Source organism: Macaca mulatta, chromosome 10 (assembly GCF_049350105.2).
Source record: "Macaca mulatta isolate MMU2019108-1 chromosome 10, T2T-MMU8v2.0, whole genome shotgun sequence".
Classification (NCBI taxonomy): Eukaryota; Metazoa; Chordata; class Mammalia; order Primates; family Cercopithecidae; genus Macaca; species Macaca mulatta.
Window position 1 is genome coordinate 63,409,868 of NC_133415.1, and position 20,266 is coordinate 63,430,133.

The window sequence follows — 20,266 nt, forward strand, 5'->3', positions numbered from 1 at the left end:
GCTGAAAGAATGCACAGACCTGAGGAGGCAGATAAGTGGCTCTTGTGCTTCAAGGTTATTAGGAACCTTGATGGAGAAACAACAAACAGTCTAGAGCATGTGGCTCCTCTGGGGAGAAGTCACTGAAGAGTGAGAGGAGAAACCTATTTTCAAAATCTGAGGGAGGTGCGATTGCAGTAAGAACAATGAAAGACTTGCTGAAAGAAAGTTTTAAGAAACCTTTGAATGTCTTAGTTAGAAAAATTAGTAAATAAAATGAACATGGTAATGATTATTGCTGAGGAAGAAAATTAGTTTTCTGAAAAAAATCCCACCACAGTGACTGAAAATTTAGAGAGATAGAAATCAGAAATTGGTAGACAAGATCTAAGTACAGGTCCCTACCTTACAAATATTAGGTGGGTGGAAGAAGAAGAGAACGAGAATAATTGAACAAATAATAATTAAAGTTTGTCTGAACTGAAAAAAAAAAAAAAAAAAAAAAGTCATGCCTCAAACTTAAAGGGTCTTTGAGTCCCAGGAAAAATTATCAAGACACAAACCTAAACAGACATTTGATTTTCAGGAATTAAGAGACAGTGGTATAGGTTTCCAGACAGGTTACTTCAAAGGAATGAGACTGAGATTAGTGTTGAACATCTAATCAAATCTGCAATCCTGCAATCTCTTTCTCTCTCTCCTTCACACACACACACATCCGCCAACAGGATGTCAGTCAAGATTAAAAGAAAGAATCATAAATTAATGGTGTTGGAATAATTGGCTAGTCTCTTACAACATACTGAAGCAAACGACAGATTGATTTAAGGTCTACAATAAAAACAAAATACTGAAGAAATGTAGGCTGGGTGTGGTGGGTCACGCCTGTAATCCCAGCACTTTGGGAAGCCGAGGCCGGCAGATCATGAGGCCAGGAGATTGAGACCATCCTGGCTAAGATAGTGAAACCCTGTCTCTACTAAGACTACAAAAAATTAGCCGGGCGTAGTGGCGGGCGCCTATAGTCCCAGCTACTCGGGAGGCTGAGGCAGGAGAATGACGTGAACCCAGGAGGTGGAGCTTACAGTGAGCTGAGACTGCGTCACTGCACTCCAGCCTGGGCAACAGAGCGAGACTCCATCTCAAAAAAAAAAAGAAAAAGAAAAAAGAAAAAAAATGTAAGAGAAGGGAAAATTCAGGAGAGTGTCTAAATTTGGGAAGTGGTAGACTACCTTAGGTAGAAATAAGACCCAGTAGGCTGGGCGCCTGTAATCCCAGCACTTTGGGAGGCCAAGGCAGGCAGATCAGTTGAAGTCAGGAGTCTGAGACCAGCCTGGCCAACATGGTGAAATGCTGTCTCTACAAAAAATACAAAAATTAGCCAGGCATGGTGACAGGCACCTGTAATCCCAGCTACTTGGGAAGCTGAGGCAGGGGAATCGCTTGAACCTGGGAGGTGGAGTTTGCAGTGAGCAGAGATTGTGTTACTGCATTCCAGTCTGGACAACAGAGTGAGACTCCCATTTCAAAAAAGAGGGAAGAAAGAAAGAGAGAGAGAAAGAGAAGGAAGGAGGGAGGGAGGGAGGAAGCAAGGACAGAAGGAAAGAGAGAGAAAGAGGAAGGAAAGGAAGGAAACAAAAGGAAAGAAAGAAAAAGAAAGAGAGAGAAAGACCCAGTAGCCATGGAAGAAACGAGGTTTGACTTTATTTAAAAAAAAAAAGTGAAAGATTTTTGTGTCAAAAGACTACATAAGGCCAGATCCAATCAATAGACTATGAAGTAACGTCGTGACTATTAAAAGGGTTAAGATCTCTGCTATATAAAGAGTACCCACAAACTGGTAAGAAGACAACCCCACTGAAAATGGACAAAGGAGATGAGGGTGGCTCATAGAAGGCAGACTACAGGGACCCCTGATTTTATCGGCAGTCAGAGAAATGCAGTTAGTTCTGAACCACGATGAGATACCTTTATTCACTTATCAGGTAGACAAAAATCTGTATGAAATTACGTCTAGGAAACGCAGTCATGCTCTTTGATAAATTTACATCACATCTGAAGCGATTGTCACTCAATTCAAAAAAGTCTTAATTAAGGGGTGTAACCTTTCCTCTCTGGTTTAAAAAGATCAGAAAACCATCACCTGTATTTATTGAAAATAAGTAGCTCATTCTTGAAAAGTACATCTGGATGATGAGAAGTAGAAAGAACAAATTAACCACTGCTTTCAGGTTCTGATTTTTTCTTTTAGTTGACTCTTCACAGTTGTGAGTCATCTACTTTTACTGTCTAGCTTTTTTAACATCTTAAAGGTTGGAACTTTGGAATCAGTTAGGATGGTTCCATCATCCGCATGGAAAAAGGATCACAGCTCAAACTGTCTTAAACATAAAATAAATACTGTAATCTTACTAAAAAGAAGCACATGGTGAGGCTGGCTGAGAATACGGTTCACTCAGGCATTCTCCCTGGTTCTCTGTGGTCTTCTCCTCACTGTTCTGCCCTTTCCCTCTGAGAGCTTTGTCTACAGCAGCTTCCCCCTTGATTGTAAGATGGCTACCAACAGCTGGGGCACTGCTTTTCTTGTTCACATTTAGAGGCGATCCACAAATATAAAGCCCTTTCCTTTTGTCTGAGTGGAACAACTTACGTTACCTGCCTCCCCCTGGAACAGTAACAAGAAACTGATTTGCTTAAAGCTGGGTGTGTGAGTGGGCCAGGAGATGTCATGATTGGCCTCCACAAAACAGATTGGTCCCTTAGTACTGTGGATGGGATCAGCTTCCTGCGAGTCAGTTGAGGTGCATAGGAGGAGGCGCACAGAGGACTGAGGTTCTGTTAGGGAGGGAGAAAGAGTGCTGGGCTGACAGCCATTTGTACCCTCTGTGCCATCACACCCTGCAGATGACTGTCCCTAGAAATGGCCACTACCATTCTAGAGACTGCCACTATACCTCACAGTAAGTTGTTATATTAGTTTCTTACTGCCACTGTTGCAGATTCTCACAAACTTAATGTCTTGAAACAGTACAAATTTATTATCTTACGGTTCTGAAAGTCAGAAATCCAAAATCAAGTTATTGGCAGATATGTGTTCCTTCTCGAGGTTCTAGGGGAGAATCCTGTGTTCTTGCCATGTCCAACTTGTAGAATCCTGTGTTCTTGCCATGTACAGCTTCTGTATTCCTTGGCTGTGGCCCTGCATCACACCACTTTTTCTCCCAGTTTCCATCATCACTTAGCCTTCTTTGTCTGTTATCCTCCTGCCACCCTCTTATAAGGACCCTTGGATTATATTGGGACCATTTGGATAATCCAAAATAATTTTTCTATCCCAATAGCCTTAACTTAATCACATCTGCTGTGTCTCTTTTGCCATGGAAGGTAACACATTCACAGGTTCTGGGGATTAGGACATCCTTGGGGAAGTCATTATTCAGCCCACCAGCGGTGGTTGGTCTGCAAGGTCCAAGATTATTTCATTCACGTGCCTGCTACTTGATGAGGGCAGTTGGAAAGGAAAGCTGGGTTCATCTGGGACTTCTTGTTCTGTTTTCTGGTTAGCAAGGTAGTTGGACTTCTTATATGCCTGCACAGGGTTCCAAGAGTGAAATGTTTCAAGAGATGGGAATTGTTAACCAACAGCCTCTTGGGCCTGAGTCTGATGCTGGCACAGGTCTCTTCCATTCTATTCTACTGGCTAAAGCAGTCATACAGTCCATGTAGATGAAAGGGAGGGGACATGGGCCCCATGTCTCTGTGGAAGGAGTGTTAAAGAATTTGTAGTCATCTTTAATTTGCCATATATGTGCATATTGTTTTTTTTTCTTTTTTAGTTTGTGGGGAAAATGGGAGTTATAGGTCAAAAAGTCACAGGTTATTGAGCCATAAGAGACTTTAGACCTAATCTAGCCTCTGTGTCCTACAAATTAACATATATGTGTGTGTATATGTGAAATCCAAGTGAGTTGCGTGACTTGTGTTACAGTTAGGAATGTGGAGAAGCAAGTCATTTGATTCTTAGTTTGGGCCTCTTTTTTCTGTGCTATACTCATCCTTGGGCCATTCCTACTGAAACTTCAGATAAAAAAAGAATAAAATGAATAAAGTGTTATTTTCGTGTGGAAGATAGTGGATCCGTCAAAAAGATAAAATAATTTCCATAGGTGAGCACATCTCACAGTGTGATAGTGCCTTTGATAAGCCACACAGGCTTAGTAACTAAGGCATGAAGAGAAAAATTATTACAAGTATAATATTCCTTTAATTTTCTCTAGAGATTATTATTGGATATCTGTTTTGTTTTCAAACTGTCCTTGGTAGTTACTGAAATTAGTTTTGCACTATTCATATCTTATCTCTTCTTGTAAAAAATATTCACAGTAGGTAAATTTTAATTGTATTTGGGCTATGTATTTTTGACACTTAAAAGTAATAATAGAGTTTGCAAAGATGAAGCAAAATTTTACGTATATTTTGTTTGGAGGAAACCTTTAATTCTATGTGGATATGAGAGCAGAAATCAGTGTTAAGCTTTGTGAGTGATTGCATGAATTACTTCATTTCTTTGCATGCCTAAAGTCTTCTAAATGTTTAAAATTTTGTGAATATCTCTTTACGTTAGACCTAAGATTCTGAGGATAAAGCTCAGATCAGCATTCTTCTGATAAAATACCCTTTGAAGATCTTCACACTCCACTGTCAAGCTGCCACTTAGTCACATAAATCAAATGATGCATCCTATCATCGTTGTACAAGAAGTCCCCTGAATTTTCCTATCTCTGTGACCATAGGAGCAAATGCTAAGGTGTAGAGACCTGATGTGATGATAATACAAATGTGTTTACACATTAATTTATTCTGTGGTTTTACAATGCAAATTAAACCTTTTAGATTGGGAAAATTTCCCAGCCCTCCTTTCTGAAACAGCTTAGTAGTTTTCCTTTTAAAATAGCTGAGTTGGGAGGGATTTGTTGGTTAGTTAGAAAATTGGTAAGTACAGGCTCTGGAGCCTGTCGTGCTTCAAGCAGTTGCTGGTTTTGGTTTGCTGTACCCTGTGCACGTTGACGGTAACTAGAGTTACTTAAAACAAGGCAAGACTGAAGTTTGGCCAGGTGTTCTTGAGTTGGGGTGAGCATCATTGAGAAGTGTGCTGACTTTCTTCCAGACTGTTGGTGGTGGTGCTGTGCAGGAGAGAGCGCCTGAGCTGGATGGTGGTGGGCCCATGGAGCCAGACAAAAGCCATTCTAACAGCAGCACCCTGTCGGACCGAAGACTCAGTAACTCCAGCCTCTGTAGCATTGAGGAAGAGCACCGAATGGTGTATGAAATGGTACAGCGGATTCTCTTGTCAACACGAGGTTATGTCAACTTTGTGAATGAAGTATTTCACCAGGTTAGTGTGTGTGTGTGTGTGTGTGTGTGTGTTACAAGTTCTTAAAACGGAAACGATTTTGTTTCATGTTCTTTTACTTGTAACACTCCAACAAATAGAGTTGATGAGTTGGGTTACGTTACAGAACTGAATAATAACGAATGATCCCTCTAATCTTTTAATTTGTGTGGATTGCTGTGATTTTTAAATTTTGTTGTTGAAAAACATTTACACAAGGAGGAAAAATTCTGTATTTGAGCAAAATCATGAGACAGATACTTTCATGTTTTTGTGACAAAGTAAACTCAGAATTAGGTGGGAAGAAAGCCATTCCTGAATACCCAGCAACAAATGAACACAGCAAAGAAGAGTCCAGTCTTATTCCCAGAGCCTTAAGGAGCTCTCTGAGGAGCTGGAGGTTTCTGCAAAAACCTTGCAGAGGCGTGTGGCACTCACAATATGATAGAATTATTTAGGGCACAAGAGAAGAAGGTAGGTGGCAAGGGGAATAAAAGGAAAGAAAGGAGCAGAGGCCAAGACGAGAAAAGAGGTGTGAGCAAAGGAAGGAGACAGAAGAGGTCAGAAGCCCAGGCTACAGTTAGTGGCCATGAGTGACATCAGAGGTTTGCAACTGGGGTTGACGCTACTCCCTAGGGGACATTGGCAATGTCTGGAAACAGTTTTGGTCATCACACCTGGGGTGCTACTGGTGTCTTAGCGGGTCACAGCCAGGGATGTTGTTAAATATCTTGCAGTGCCCAGAATGGCCCCCACCCCAACCATGACAAAGAACTATCTGGCTCAATGTGTCAGTAGTTCTACTGTGGAGAGACAAGAGACTCAGCACTAGCCTTCAACACAGCAAGCAGAGCTCCCACACAGCAAGCAGAGCTCCCACAGATCTGGAGTGTGACATGTGGCCAGTGCCACTTGACTCTAGGTACTGGTGCTCTTGAACACAGGAATGTGGCCTATTTGTGGGTATGTGTATATGAGGTGGAATAGTTGTTTTATCCATAGACCTGAAAAGTAGGTTAAGCCCTTGAATGGCAGAGTGCAGCTGTAGGTGAGGAGGAGAGGAAGAGTCTTGTACATATGAATGACGGGAATGCACCACAGAGAACTTCTTTTGGCGGGGCAAGTTTTTGAGATAGTGAATGATTGGCCCTATCACTTCTGGGACTTTAATTACAAAAAATCAACCAAAAATGAAAGTCTCAACCTAATCCATAGCAGTATAGAGATTTTACCGTATTTTCATTTTAATGAAGAACAAATTTTACTTAAGAAAATGTTTGTTTAGTCTGCAATTAACATTCCGCTTATAAAATTTTTTTTTCTGGTTCTGTGGCCCAGCACTGCCTTGATTCTTCTCACTCTCCATGTCTTCTCTGTTTCATGTCTTGGCCACTCTTCTTCTTTTATCCCAAATTACAGGTGTTAACCAAGATTCAGGGCTCAAGTCTTTGCTGTAATTCTACACTTGGCCTCCTTGGGGCCTTTACTGCTGGTCCAGTGCCAGCAACCACTGTGGTATATGTCTCCCAGTCAAGCCTTTTGTCTGAACCTCACTTGTAAATAAAAATATTAATTTCATTAAACAGATTTTTTATACTCATGAAAGATTTGTTACTGGCAGAGGATATACCACACCAGGAGCCGGAAAGCGTAACGCAATGCTGCAGAGACCAGGTACACCTGAGCACAGCTTCAAGGGCCCTCGCTCTGCTGCACAGAAAATGTGCCCTCTCGGGATCATGATTCACCGTCATGAGAGTGAGTTATCTGTCTCAGGGAAGACAGGGCGCAAGTTTACTGAGAGGTCCTTCAGACCTAACTAATCACACGGCTAAAATCAGGCAGAATGACTGAGTAAGCCAGCTGTAGACTCTCAGTGTCTACATTGTCACTGAACAATGTAGACAAGGTGGCCCTGGGTGCCTCCTACACTTGCCTTTTAAAATGGCCATGTGCCATTGCATGTGATGTTCCTGTAGTATCTTAATGATAACAAGACCAAAGCCTGACTCATTTTTTCCCCCTAATATCAGCTTATCCTCTTGACTTGACTGCTTCTTCAAAGGGACCTGTATTCATGTTTGCATCTTAATTTTAATGCTCCTAGGTTCCCCATCTCCCTCTCCTCCTATGACAGTCACTGGATAAGTCACACAGGAGTTTTGCTTGCTCCTTTGCTCTCCATTTTCTTTGACTGTGGTTAGCAGCCCTCTCCTTGGAACTCCCCTCTTTCTGTGTCATCCCCCTCTAGGTAGTACTGCACACATCATACTGCCAAAACAGTTTTTTTTTTTAATAATAGTCCATTATTTGAAAACCTAGCCCATTCCCTACATTAATGTTGTCATATTCATGCTGCTGTTGTACATGTGAAAGGTCCATGGCAACTATTTGAGTTGAAATAGTCAGGGTCCTGGAGTGTATGATCTATAGCAGGGGTCAGCACACTTTTTAAAGCAAAAGGCCAAATAGTAAGTATTTTAGGCCTCATGGATTATCCTGAATGCACCTCAGAGAGACAGAGAGGTGAGAGCTGTGAGAGATTGAGACCTGGAGGATCTGGTGAGAAGGTCCAATAGGTGTTCACCTCTCCTCTGGCTGCATTATTATTTGCTTACTGTTCTGCCACTTTTGGAAGAGTATCCTACTCTGATTGTGGATTTTTTTTTTGAAAGCCTATCAGTTTTTGATATATTTTTGGCAAAATTATTAGTTGCAATACAAATTTAGAATTAGTTTATATTCCTTTGAATTGAACGTTGTCATTAAGAAGTTTCTGTCTTCATCTCTAGTAATGGTTTTCTGGAGGAGGGGCACAAAGTCTTATCTTGTCTATTTTTAATACAGCTCTACCAGTTTTCTTTTGGCTAGTGTTTGTGTGGTATATCTTTTGCTAACTGTTTACTCTCAGCCTCCTCTGTTCATAAGTTTTGGATGTCTTCTTATAAATTACAGCTAAGTCTTTTAAATAGATTTTTAAATTAAATCTTACAATCTTTGTCTTTTGATTGGATCATTATTCATTACATTTAACACAGCAACTGCTATTAGGTTTTAGTCGGCTGTCTTCTTACTTTCTAGTTGTATTGGACCTTCCAGCTCATTGTTTTTAATATCCTATTTTTCTTCTCAAATTAAATGAGTTTTACAGTCATTTGTACTTACTTTAATAGTTAACACATGCATTCCTAACATGAATGCTAGCATTAATTCCAACTTTTACCCTCAGTACACCTTAGCTCTATTTACTCCTCAGTTTATATGCCATTGTTATTATTATGAGTATATAATATGTAGATGTTATCCCTTTCAGAACCACTGTAAAGTTTGTTTCATCCAGTTTTATTCTTTTTATTCATAAATATTTTCATAAATATGTTTTATTCATTTAAATTTATCCACATTCTCTTTTTATTGCTTTTTATTGCTTCCCAAATCTCTGACCAGGGAAAATTTCCCTTCTATCTAAAGAATAAGTTTTAATATTTCTCTTAGCTCAGGTCTCCTGGTAACAAATTTTCTCATCTGAAGATGTCTGTATTTTGCTTTCGTTTTAGAAGTATTTTGTTTCTGGGTGTCAAATTCTACACTGGCAGCCCTCTGCACATGAATCTTTTGTTCCATTGTTTCTTGGCTTCCATTATTTCTTTGAGAAGTCATAGAAAGTCATGTGGCTGCTCCTTTGGAGGAAATATGTCTTTTTTCTTCTGGCTGCTTTTAAGATTTTTCTGATTATCTTTGGTTTTCAGCAGTTTTACCTGTAATATACTTCATATTTATCCTTGTTTTTCTTTGTGCTTCTTAAATCTAGGGATTGATATATTTAACCCATTTTGGCTAAATTCTCAGCCACTCTTTCCTCAAACATTGTTTCTTCCTGCCATCTTTTTTTTTCCTCTTTTTTTTCCTGCATCTCCAGTCATTCATTGGATAACCTATTCATTGTATTTTCTCTTTCTTATCTGTCTTCTGATTTATCCATTCTTTTATGTCTTCATAGTTTGTTCTAGATATTTTCTTCTGATTTTTCTTCCAGTTTTCTCTTTAGCTGTGTCCATTCTGTCCAACCCATATACTCTGAGTTTTTAATTTGAGTTATTTTATTTTTAAATCCCATTACTTTGGCTTTTGATACCATGATTATCTCGATATTGATATATTACATGAACCTTTGTTAAAGTGAGTTCTGCCTGTAACTGGATCCTGTGGCTTGAACCTTAAGGGCAGTATTAAAACAATCCCAGCAACTTGAGACCAAGACCTGGATTTGTGGCTAACTTTGTAACCCTGGAAGAATATCTCTGGTGCTGTAAGCCTCAGTATCCTCATCTGTGACATGAAAGCATCTGAGTATGGGGTACCTCTCCCTCTTGTTCCCCTCAAATATGGAAAGAGTTCTTAAAACTGATAAGCAAAAAGCAAATGCATTTCTCCTTTAAATTCTTTAACATTATTGGAATCTTCTCACATTAAATCAAAATTGCTGTATGGAGATGTGTGAGGGAATTCCTTAATGTTAAAAAGTTCTTATAAATATGCACAATGCTACAACTTTGCCATAGGCTCTTGTTAACATTGATAGCTGAACTCCTTAGTAACCTGATAAATGTGAAACAATTGTTTCTCAAAAAAATAATAATAACAAAAAAGGAAGGAAGGAAGGGAAAGGAAGAAGGACAAAAGCGAAGAAAAGGAGAAAAAAAAAAGAAACAGAAGTCCTGATTTGTAACAGATGCTGACTTCTGTGGTAGAACCACTCCCACTGTGGCTGATTCAGGCCAACACCATGACATCAGTGAACATGGAGATGAGAAGAGGTGGGCACAACTGGTTGCCACTGGCTGTACTAGTATGTCCCTTCTAACCTATTTCTGATTTGTTGGGAAAAGGTCCAGGTTGTGCATTATAATTATGTTTTGTAGCCAATTGAAAGATTTCTGTAGGTATGATTTGGTGATTTGGTTATTTTTGTAGACAAATTATTCAGAATATAAAAGTTATTTTTTTCTTTTTTCTTTTCTTTTCTTTTTTTTTTTTTTTTTTTTTTTTTTTTTTTTTTTTTTTTTATTGAGACTGAGTCTCACTCTGTTGCCCACGCTGGAGTGCAGTGGTACAACCTCGACTCACTGCAACCTCCACCTCCTGGTTTCAAGTGATTCTCTTGCCTCAGCCTCCTGAGTAGCTGGGATTACAGGTGCATGCCACCACCCCCAGCTACTTTTTGTATTTTTAGTAGAGATGGGGTTTCGCCATGTTGGCCAGGTTGGTCTCGAACTCCTGACCTCATGATCCACCTGCCTTGGCCTCCCAAAGTGTTAGGATTACAGGTGTGAGCTACCACGCCCAGCCTATAAAAGTTATTTTTAACTGCCACTTTTTAGGGCTCTCTTACGAGAATGTCTTTGTTTCTGCTGGTAAGTTTGGTGTGCACAAAGATTTGTGGCCCTTTGTAGTATATTTATAAGCTATGTGTTCCAAAGGAAAGTGAAATAAGTGATGGTCATTGGAAATGTCCGTGATGCTGCCCTATACTGATCTGAGTTTGTTTGTAGTTAAAGGGAGTTTTCTCTTTTCCTTTCAGGCATTTTTGTTGCCTTCCTGTGAGATAGCTGTAACAAGAAAAGTAGTTCAAGTGTACAGAAAGTGGATCCTCCAGGACAAACCTGTGTTCATGGAGGAGCCAGATAGAAAAGATGTTGCCCAAGAAGATGCTGAAAAATTAGGATTTTCTGAGACTGATAGCAAGGAGGTAATTTTTTTCACTTGTCTTTTGAGTTGAGGGTAAATATATTTCAGTAAAGTATACTTGCTCAGTCAAGAGTCTTGTCAATGAAACAAAGGCTTCCTTTTATCCCATCTGATACTTCTGAGGTGCCAGGTTCTGTGAGGGTCTGCCTTAGAGAGTAGCTTCTGTACTCCCATTCTAGATTGGCAGTCATCTCCTACAACTCTAGCCAGGGCCATCTGCGTGTTGCATCTTTGTTAGTCTCTATCGCAGGAGAGTTGTTTAATAAACCATCATATTTTACATGTCTCTTTGTGAGACTAAAAAAATCACTGCCTTCTCCTTGACTTGTTTAAATAAATATCATTTGGAGAAACTAAATTGAGAATGTTTGGGCAGACTTTTCTTGTGCAGTGGCCTGTACCAGGAGCAGCTGGGTGTTACCCCTGTGAAAGGAGTAACCAAACAGCAACGTCCCTCTGCTTTAAGCCTCGCTGAGTGCTGGCCTCCTGGAGGGACCGCTGCCCATGTTAGATAAAGCTATAGGTTGGATAAATCCAAAATGACAGAGTGGAATATCTTCCTGAAACGAAAGAAACTTAAGTGATACTTATATTTCTGGCATACTATTATGAAATTAATTTAAAATGTTTAAAGTTTCTCACTAGAGGCATATCACTTTAAAATATCTGTGTTAATTCCATAATTTTAATTTTTCAATATTGGTGAAATCATTTTAATAACTACCATGAGATCTAAATGAATATGCTACATATCATTTATCACTTATTTTAAAGCAAATTATCACTCATTTTAAAGGTCTATATTCCATGCTCACTCAGTCATTGGACAAACAGAACTCATTCTTTCAGCACATACTAAGTGCTGAGCACTATTTTAGGTGTTGACCATTGAGTGGGGAGCACTCTACCTCCTAGAACCTATTTTCATGTGAATCCTGGTGAGTTTAAGGAATTAATTATGCCAACTAAATATAACTTAGTTTATATAATATAATTATATTTATAGTTAAATGTAAGTTAAACATGTGCATCTTCTACTCTGTTAATGGATCATTATCTTCTGAAGGCCTCGTCTGAAAGTTCTGGTCATAAACGATCTTCCAGTTGGGGACGCACGTACTCCTTCACAAGTGCAATGAGCAGAGGGTGTGTGACAGAGGAGGAAAATACAAATGTGAAAGCTGGCGTCCAGGCTTTGTTGCAGGTATGTGGCTGGCCAGAACATGAAGACCCTTCCACCGCCTACAGCTGGAGCCATTTTGTCTTTTTATTTATTGGGGATAATGTCATATAAATATGGTGGTATTTGTAGCCATCTGTTAGTAAACAATAAACAGCAGTTTAATTAGTTATTAAATTCTTATTCTGAGTTCTCTTTCTAATTCCTACCCACAATTTACAAAAATTTTTTTCTAGTCAAAGAAGACATAAGAACTGATTGCAGTCTTTTTGAGATTATTATATAGTGAATGTGAAATGACTGAGATTTAAATCTTTAAATTATCTTCCAAACACACATGAATAGTTATCTGGGCTCTTAATTTGCAAGACAAGCTTGGTGATTATAAAATCTTATAAGTAATATTCATCTTAAAATTGGCTGTGTTTACAAAGAAAAATGACTGATGTAGTTTTTAGATTTTTTTTTTATTATACTTTATGTTCTAGGGTACATGTGCACAACGTGCAGGTTTGTTACATATGTATACATGTGCCATGTTGGTGTGCTGCACCCATTAACTCGTCATTTACATTAGGTATATCTCCTAATGCTATCCCTCCCCTCTCTTCCCACCCCACAACAGGCCCCAGTGTGTGATGTTCCCCTTCCTGTGTCCAAGTGTTCTCACTGTTCAGTTCCCACCTATGAGTGAGAACATGCAGTGTTTGGTTTTCTGTTCTTGCGGTAGTTTGCTGAGAATGATGGTTTCCAGCTGCATCCATGTGCCTACAAAGGACATGAACTCATCCTTTTTTATGGCTGCATAGTATTCCATGGTGTATATGTGTCACATTTTCTTAATCCAGTCTATCATTGATGGACATTTGGGTTGGTTCCAAGTCTTTGCTGTTGTGAATAGTGCCGCAATAAACATACGTGTGCATGTGTCTTTAAGGCAGCATGATTTATAATCCTTTGGGTATATACCGAGTAATGGGATGGCTAGGTCAAATGGTATTTCTAGTTCTAGATCCTTGAGGAATTGCCACACTGTTTTGAATGAATATATGAAGTAGAACTGACACCATTTGAGAACATTTGAAAGAGCAACTTTGGATCATTACTTAACCTCCCTAGAGCTCGGGATTTTACCTCAAAAGTGGGAATTGGGAGATTTCCTCTCAGGTCTCATGTAGCTTGAAGAGTAAGTGAAAATACAGGGTGCCTCTCATTCCCCGCTCACTGCGCCCTCACCCACCACCCTTCACTTCATCCACGTTTGGAGATGTATCACTTAGGCCTCCCATGTAGAGGCCAGGTGTGGAGTCTGGGGAAAGTCTGGGAATGACATGCATGTTTCTAGTTTTCTGTCATCTGTTTCTTGATAGGATTCGTTTTCGTGGTATCCTTTTTGTTTTCAAGTGAATTAGCAGTTTAATGTACCATACTGATGAATTTTCTCACTTTGCATTGAAAACCCACACATAATTTTGAAGTTAACTTAAAAAAGTTGAGATAATTTCACTTGTGCATCTTTTGGTGTAGCTCATAAATATGACCTGCATCCCCATCAGAGAAACACTTGCAGGAGTCCTTGCCCTTTGTCCCTCAGTAGCTCCGTCTTTTAGCTAAGGGGATCTCCAGCAACAGTCTGTGGTGGTTGCAGGTGCCAGTGATCTTCTGGGTTCAAAAGAGTGCTTTTTATTTTCTGAAAGGATGAGTTACATCTACAGTAAGTCCTCACTAATGTCATCAATGGGTTCTCGGAAATGGTGACTTTAAACGAAGTGAGTACAGCAGGTCTTTGAATAACATGGTTTGATTCAACATCATTTCATCATAATGCATCATTTCATCATAATGTTCGTGAGAAAATAATTTTCTTTTATATTTTGCTTAAAGTCATCATTTCCAACAACCTATCAATGACGTTAAATGAGGACTTACTGTCCTTGCCTGAACTGAGAAAAAACAATTTCTATTTTATTATATATAGTGCTACAGTTAAAAAAAAGTATTTACTTTGGATTTAAATAGTTAGTTTTGTTCTTGTATCTAATACCTTGGTCCTTTACTTTGTTTATTAAGAAAAAGGGCCAAATGGAGGTTTGATAAGATAGTTATTTTCTTTTTTTTCTCCAACTGTGTCTCAGATGTTCAAGAGATAGTAGTTTTCTATAGTTGCTTTTGACAAGTGCACTCTGGACATACTAATTTAGTTTATTTTTACCTTAACTGATGCCAGCACATTAATAAGAAATACTCATGCAGTACCTTTGATGTTTTGTAAAAAGTAAAAGTATATAAAGACTCCTTACATGGGAATGTGCAAAAAGTTTTTAATTCGCATTCAAGAAGCCAAATATATTGAATTAAAAGGATCTGTGTTGCAGTATATCATCTGTGGCATACTTCTTTCAAAAACAGAACCACTAAAACTGCTGTAATCAAAAAGCTCTTTGTTTTTGTTTTTCTTACTCAAAGACTAGTAAATTCTTCATGACTGAAGTTATCATCATCAACTATATTATAGTGCTTATTTAGTGATTTTTCTTAGAAAATTGGGACATAATACCTTTTAATCTTACTAAGATAACTTTAAAGGCTGTGAATATTTTAGTTCACCCACTTGACTTTTGATGTGAATTTTAATTTGGTCAGATTGTACATTTATTTTGATACAACACTTTAAAGAATTTTATTTATAAATGAGCTAGAGAAGCTCCTTCATCCTTTGAGTTTGTGTTGTTGAACACAAAGGAGATGTAAGAGGGAATGTACTAAGTATATGGAGCAGGTCCGTCCTCATACCAGATTGACAACTTAGAATATCTGCAGATGATGGGACACTGGTGTCAACTGTATAAATGGAAACGCACCATTATTTTGCTGTAGTGACTCAAAGCAGTAATAGTATGTGATATCCTGGATCAGCGCTTCTCACATTTTTCTGCTGAGATACCCCAGATGGTAGAGAACAGTGAACTTGTATGCTAAAGGGCTGAGGCAGAGGGTAGAGTAGTTGGCTGATTTTCTGAATTGTTTTTGAAATGTCAGCTTTTAACCTTAAGAATTCACTTAGATTTTGTATGCTACTGCATAATATATCTTTCATATTTAAAAAAATAGGCTCCTGGAAGACGTGTGATGTCAATGGCTTCGTCTGTTTCTGGGCACATCACAGCTGCTTGAGGTTCTTATGCCTGTTGAGTGGTGCTGTCCATTGCTCCTGTCAGCAAGGAGTTCATGCTCTGGGAGACTCAATAAGAATCACATAGTTCTGTCTGACCACTGTCTGGCCATCTGTCCTCTTCTCCTCCCATTTCCCCACTAAAGTTTCTCATTCGTATGCAACAATCTTACTTTTTCCCCTTGTTTTCCTTTTTTTGTTGAGGGGTTGTCGAAAAGAAGTCTTCAAAAGCTTTTCTGACTCATAAAATTTCTGTAGTTGCAATATTAATATGTAATAGTGATTTTTTTATTTTCCCCTAGGGAAAGGCTTTTCAGGTGTCTCAGTATTTAAGTGATTCTAAAGGGTGAACTAAAAAAAATTTTGCATATGTGTTGGTACCACTTGCCTTAATGAATTTTTGCCTTATTGTGAATTTATATGTTGGTACCACTTGCGTTATTGAAATAGAATCTTTTGGAAATAACTGAAAAGTGATTTCATTGGTAGAGTGAAATTAATATCATCTTTAAGCAAAATTTATTCAAATGTTTATGTTCAGTTATATTTTCTAATGTAAAGTTGTTGATTTTAAGGTATTTTTGACGAACTCTGCAAACGTCTTTTTGTTGGAACCATGTGCTGAAGTTCCTGTGCTCTTGAAAGAACAAGTTGATGCTTGTAAAGCTGTTTTGATTATTTTTAGGCGCATGATAATGGAGCTTACAATGAATAAAAAGACATGGTGAGTTTCTGTCAAATTAATTAGTATTGTAAAACAGATGTTTCTGTTTTTCAACATCATTACAATGTTAAGGCTTGCATTTGTTTAATGTTTTTACAAAGTTAACGACAAAATGTCTTTTGTAACAGTTTCTGTGAATTATGAAGAAGGTAGTTATCCAGTACTTTGATAGATCAATTATTTTCATTATATTTTTTAAAAATGTCCTTGAACAATAAGTATTTTACTTAATAGTGGATTTTTCCTTTTAAACTTTCATCAAACGTAGTTTTGTGGAAAAGCAGCAACTGGTGTCTTATAATATTCATCATAAGCTCAGGAGAGTTTGTTAATTGCCCTGAAATGCTGTCAGCTGATTTTTATTGCTTCTAACTTGATGTTTTAAATTCATTTTGGAAAAACAATTATTTTAAATGATAAATTATCAGAGACTAAATACATAGTGCAGTCAAAAATCTGATCCTGTTATTAAAACCACAACAACGTTTTTTTCCTTTTCATCATTGTTTTTGTTTGATGTTTTTATTTATAATGTCCCTATAGGTAAACAATGCATTAGATTTTTTTTTCCTGCTCTTCTCTTTTTTTTCCTGCTTTTCTCTTATTTGAAAGTCATCAGCCGGGTGCGGTAGCTCACGCCTGTAATCCCAGCACTTTGGGAGGCTGAGGTGGGTGGATCACCTGAGGTCAGGAGTTCGAGACCAGCCTGCCTAACATGGCGAAACCCCATCTCTCCTAAAAATACAAAAAATTAGCCAGGTGTGGTGGCAGGTGCCTGTGATCCTAGCTACTCGAGAGGCTGAGACAGGAGAATCACTTGAACCCGGAAGGCGGAGGTTGCAGTGAGATTGCGCCATTGCTCTCCAGCCTAGGTGACAGAGTGAGACTTTGTCTCAAAAAAAAAAAAAAGTCCTCACTTTACTCCATCTGATGAGGTATTTTCAGTGATGCTCAGAAACAGACCAGAAAGCCTCAGAGTCACTTTCCATTTCTTCCTCTTCTCCTCGTGTCATCAGCCTCTCACTTCTGCCTTTAAAATGCTCCTCAAGCCTGTCCTTTGCATGTTCCCTCTCATTCCACTGCCGCCCTTGTGCAATCAAGCTGCCCACCCCAGCATCTCCCTAGGTGATCTTCTGCCTTGGTTCTCAGTCCTTGGAGGCCCTGCAGACCAGTGGCACCTTTCCTACCTGAAACCAGAGGGGTCCTCTGCCCATGTCTGCGTTCTGGAGGCCCTTGAGTCAGCAGGAAAGGGGCTTTGGAAAGTGTCTGCAGTTGGTAGGAAAGCGTGGACACGAGGTCTGATCGGAAAGGAACTGCAGGCCACCAAGTCCAATTCTTTTGCTTCAAAGATGAGGGAAGGGTGGACTCAAGAATCCTGGTGTGCAGAAAGTTCACAAGTACAGAAACCACAGGCATCAAAATGATATTATGATGTAGATTCCAACGTCATCTTTCCCAGACTTCTAAACTTAGCACTATTTGCCAAGTTAAGAAGTTGTTAAAACTGGAAATATTACAGTGATGCACAATATGATGTAAACAAAGTTAAATTCCACATCAGTAATACTGACAATAATGAGAAATGCTGGTATATGCTTTCAACTGAAATATCTGTTCTTGAATACCATAGTTTTATCAACATCATTTAAAATGTTTTTCTCCTTTGAAAACTTCCTGAGTTTTGTATACTACTGTATCAGCAGTTTTTGGATCTTTTTTGATAATATTTTTATTTTGATGAAAATTCTAGGAAATAAAATTAAGCAATTCTGTTCTGACTTTTACTAATTCATAGATTCCTAGGTGAAAGTATAGAAAAGAAAAATTGTAGAAATCGATGAAAATAGTTAACGGGAAAATGGTCAATAGAGCATAGAAAGGAATGTGAGCAGTTTCTCTAACAGATTTTCTTGTGTATTTAAGTACCAGATAATCCCTTGCCTCCCATCCCTCCTTTCCTTCCTCACTCCTTCTTCTCCCCTCTCTCCTTACGTCCTTTTCTTCCATCTAATAAATAACTATCGAGCATCTACTGTGAGAATATAGTGGTGAACTATGTAGACAAGGTCCCTGCCCTCATGAGGTTACATCCTCATAGGACCGAGAGACATTAAAAACCTAGAAGCAATTTCAGAGAGTCTGAAGTACTGAGAAGAACAGTGAAGGTTGGAAAGGGAAAAGAGTCCTGAATTGGGTGTGTGTTGCTTGGCATGGATAGAGGGAGAGTTATTTCCATCAGCTGTCAGAGAAGGCCTTCCTGAGCAGAGCCCTGAGTGAAGGGAAGGAGGAGCCTTGGGGAGGTCTAAGGGAAGGGCATTCCTGGTAGAAAGAGCAGCAGATGCAAAAGCCCTGATGGGAGAAAAGGCAAAAAAAAAAAAAAGTGGCTTGTTTAAGGAAGGACAAGATGATGGCCAGTGTGGTGGAGTGGATGGAGTGAGAGGGGAGGAGGCAGGGGGCAGGCCAGGACCAGGTTTCTTGGGGCCCTGCAGACCAAAGGAAGGACACCAGCTACCTCCCTGTGTGTCTGCAAGATTGTGACATAATACAATTTATGCTTCTGAAAGGCCCCTGTGGCTGCTGGAGAACATGCAGTACAGTGCCATAGATGATGGTGGCTGAGACCGGGGCTGTAGCCAGGGAACTGTAAGAAGTGGTCCTGAAATAGGGAATAACTGGTATGTAAATGAGTTGAAATGTCACCTGTATGAGGAGATGGAGATCAGGTAAATAATGAAGAATGTAGGAAAACCCTCACTCCTGTGTTGGACCCAAGGATGACACACATGCCTGATTCCATGTACTCCAACAGAAGTTTATTACACTCTTTGAGCAGTTCTCCTTGGAGAAGTCAGTGCTTCACAAAATAGAAAGGAACAAGCAGTTGTCAAAACTGGCAGCTTTGGCAGGTCGTGCATCTTTCTACTGTTAGGAAAGATTTTTCCAAACCATAGTTTTTCCACCCTTGCTTTCTTCTAGAAGACTCTGCATGCCTTTCCAAGCTTTCATAGGTTCAGCAATCAAATTGACTGTGTTTTTGTCAGTCATTGCTTTGATCACATTTGTAGCTTTTGATAGCAGTTGCCATGATCAAGGCTTTACTTGAAACTTATGATGTCTGTTGTTCTCATGATGGGTCTGTAACTAGTTGTGTGCAAGGGATTGTTTTTCATTGTCTTATGCATCATGTAACATGAATGGGCAGTGGTGATACTAGGTGCTGCCCTTCTCTTCCCTGGCGACAGGGACCTGGGTAGCCTGAATGTGGTGAGCGACAAGCTGTCCCCCAGCACTGTGCCATTTCTTCTCCCAGTTCTCTTCAAAGTCACCGTTGTACTTCATGCGTGTGTGCCCAGAAGATAGTCCTTCCTCTTCTGTGCTTCCAGAATCCATAGGCAGAGAATAGGAATACATGGGCAAGTAGCATGGAGTGCAGTGAGAATGTATACCAACAGATGACTCTGGGGACCAAAATCAAATGGGGCCAGCTACAAAGAGGGCAGGAAATCCCCACAGGTGATTTTACTGTGAGGAATTTTATGAGGTTCAGCATATTGTTAGGAGAAAATGCTATTCTGATATGCAGAGATATGAGAAAAGTATACAGGAACTATGATTTAGAGATCTCATCTGATTACTTTGTCCTATTCTCAGTTTTATTACTAAAGAGCAGTAAAGCCAAGGAGAAGGTATTAAAGATTAGATGAATGGTTAGCATGTGAAACCTGAAAGGAACCAGTGATTTCCCTCGAGGAACAAATGCACCTCTGTTACATAATGTGTTCTGTGTTCCCATGGAATCTAGGGGAAGAAAAAGTGAGCAGATACTCTGATATGAGCAATATAACTTAGGTGTAAGGAAGAAAAATGTCTTTTGGCTGTTCTGAATAACTTATTATTGTAATTAGCAGTGTTAGGCTGTCTCTATGCTGTTTTATAGTCTTCAAAGTCCTTTTACGTAAAACCTTCTGTGAGAGACTATAACAAATGCTGGCACATTGGAACTGAGCTGCAGTGATGGCATTTGTCTCAGTTGTGCCCTGTAGCGCAGAGTCAGGATCTTCCAGGCATGAG

General features: G+C 39.3%; 1 protein-coding gene across 7 annotated transcripts in view; it reads left to right on the forward strand.

Moving 5' to 3' along the window:
* Positions 1-20,266, forward strand: part of RALGAPA2 (Ral GTPase activating protein catalytic subunit alpha 2) — a 322,744-nt gene that overhangs the window by 78,909 nt on the left and 223,569 nt on the right. For all 7 annotated transcript variants that reach the window (XR_013398579.1, XR_013398580.1, XM_015149541.3 and 4 more), the window contains 4 exon segments: positions 5,147-5,374; positions 10,953-11,120; positions 12,186-12,323; positions 16,047-16,195. Coding sequence is in view for 5 of the 7 variants with exons in the window: in XM_015149541.3 (XP_015005027.1) it covers positions 5,147-5,374; positions 10,953-11,120; positions 12,186-12,323; positions 16,047-16,195 (683 nt within the window). In the remaining 2 variants the exon portion in view is untranslated.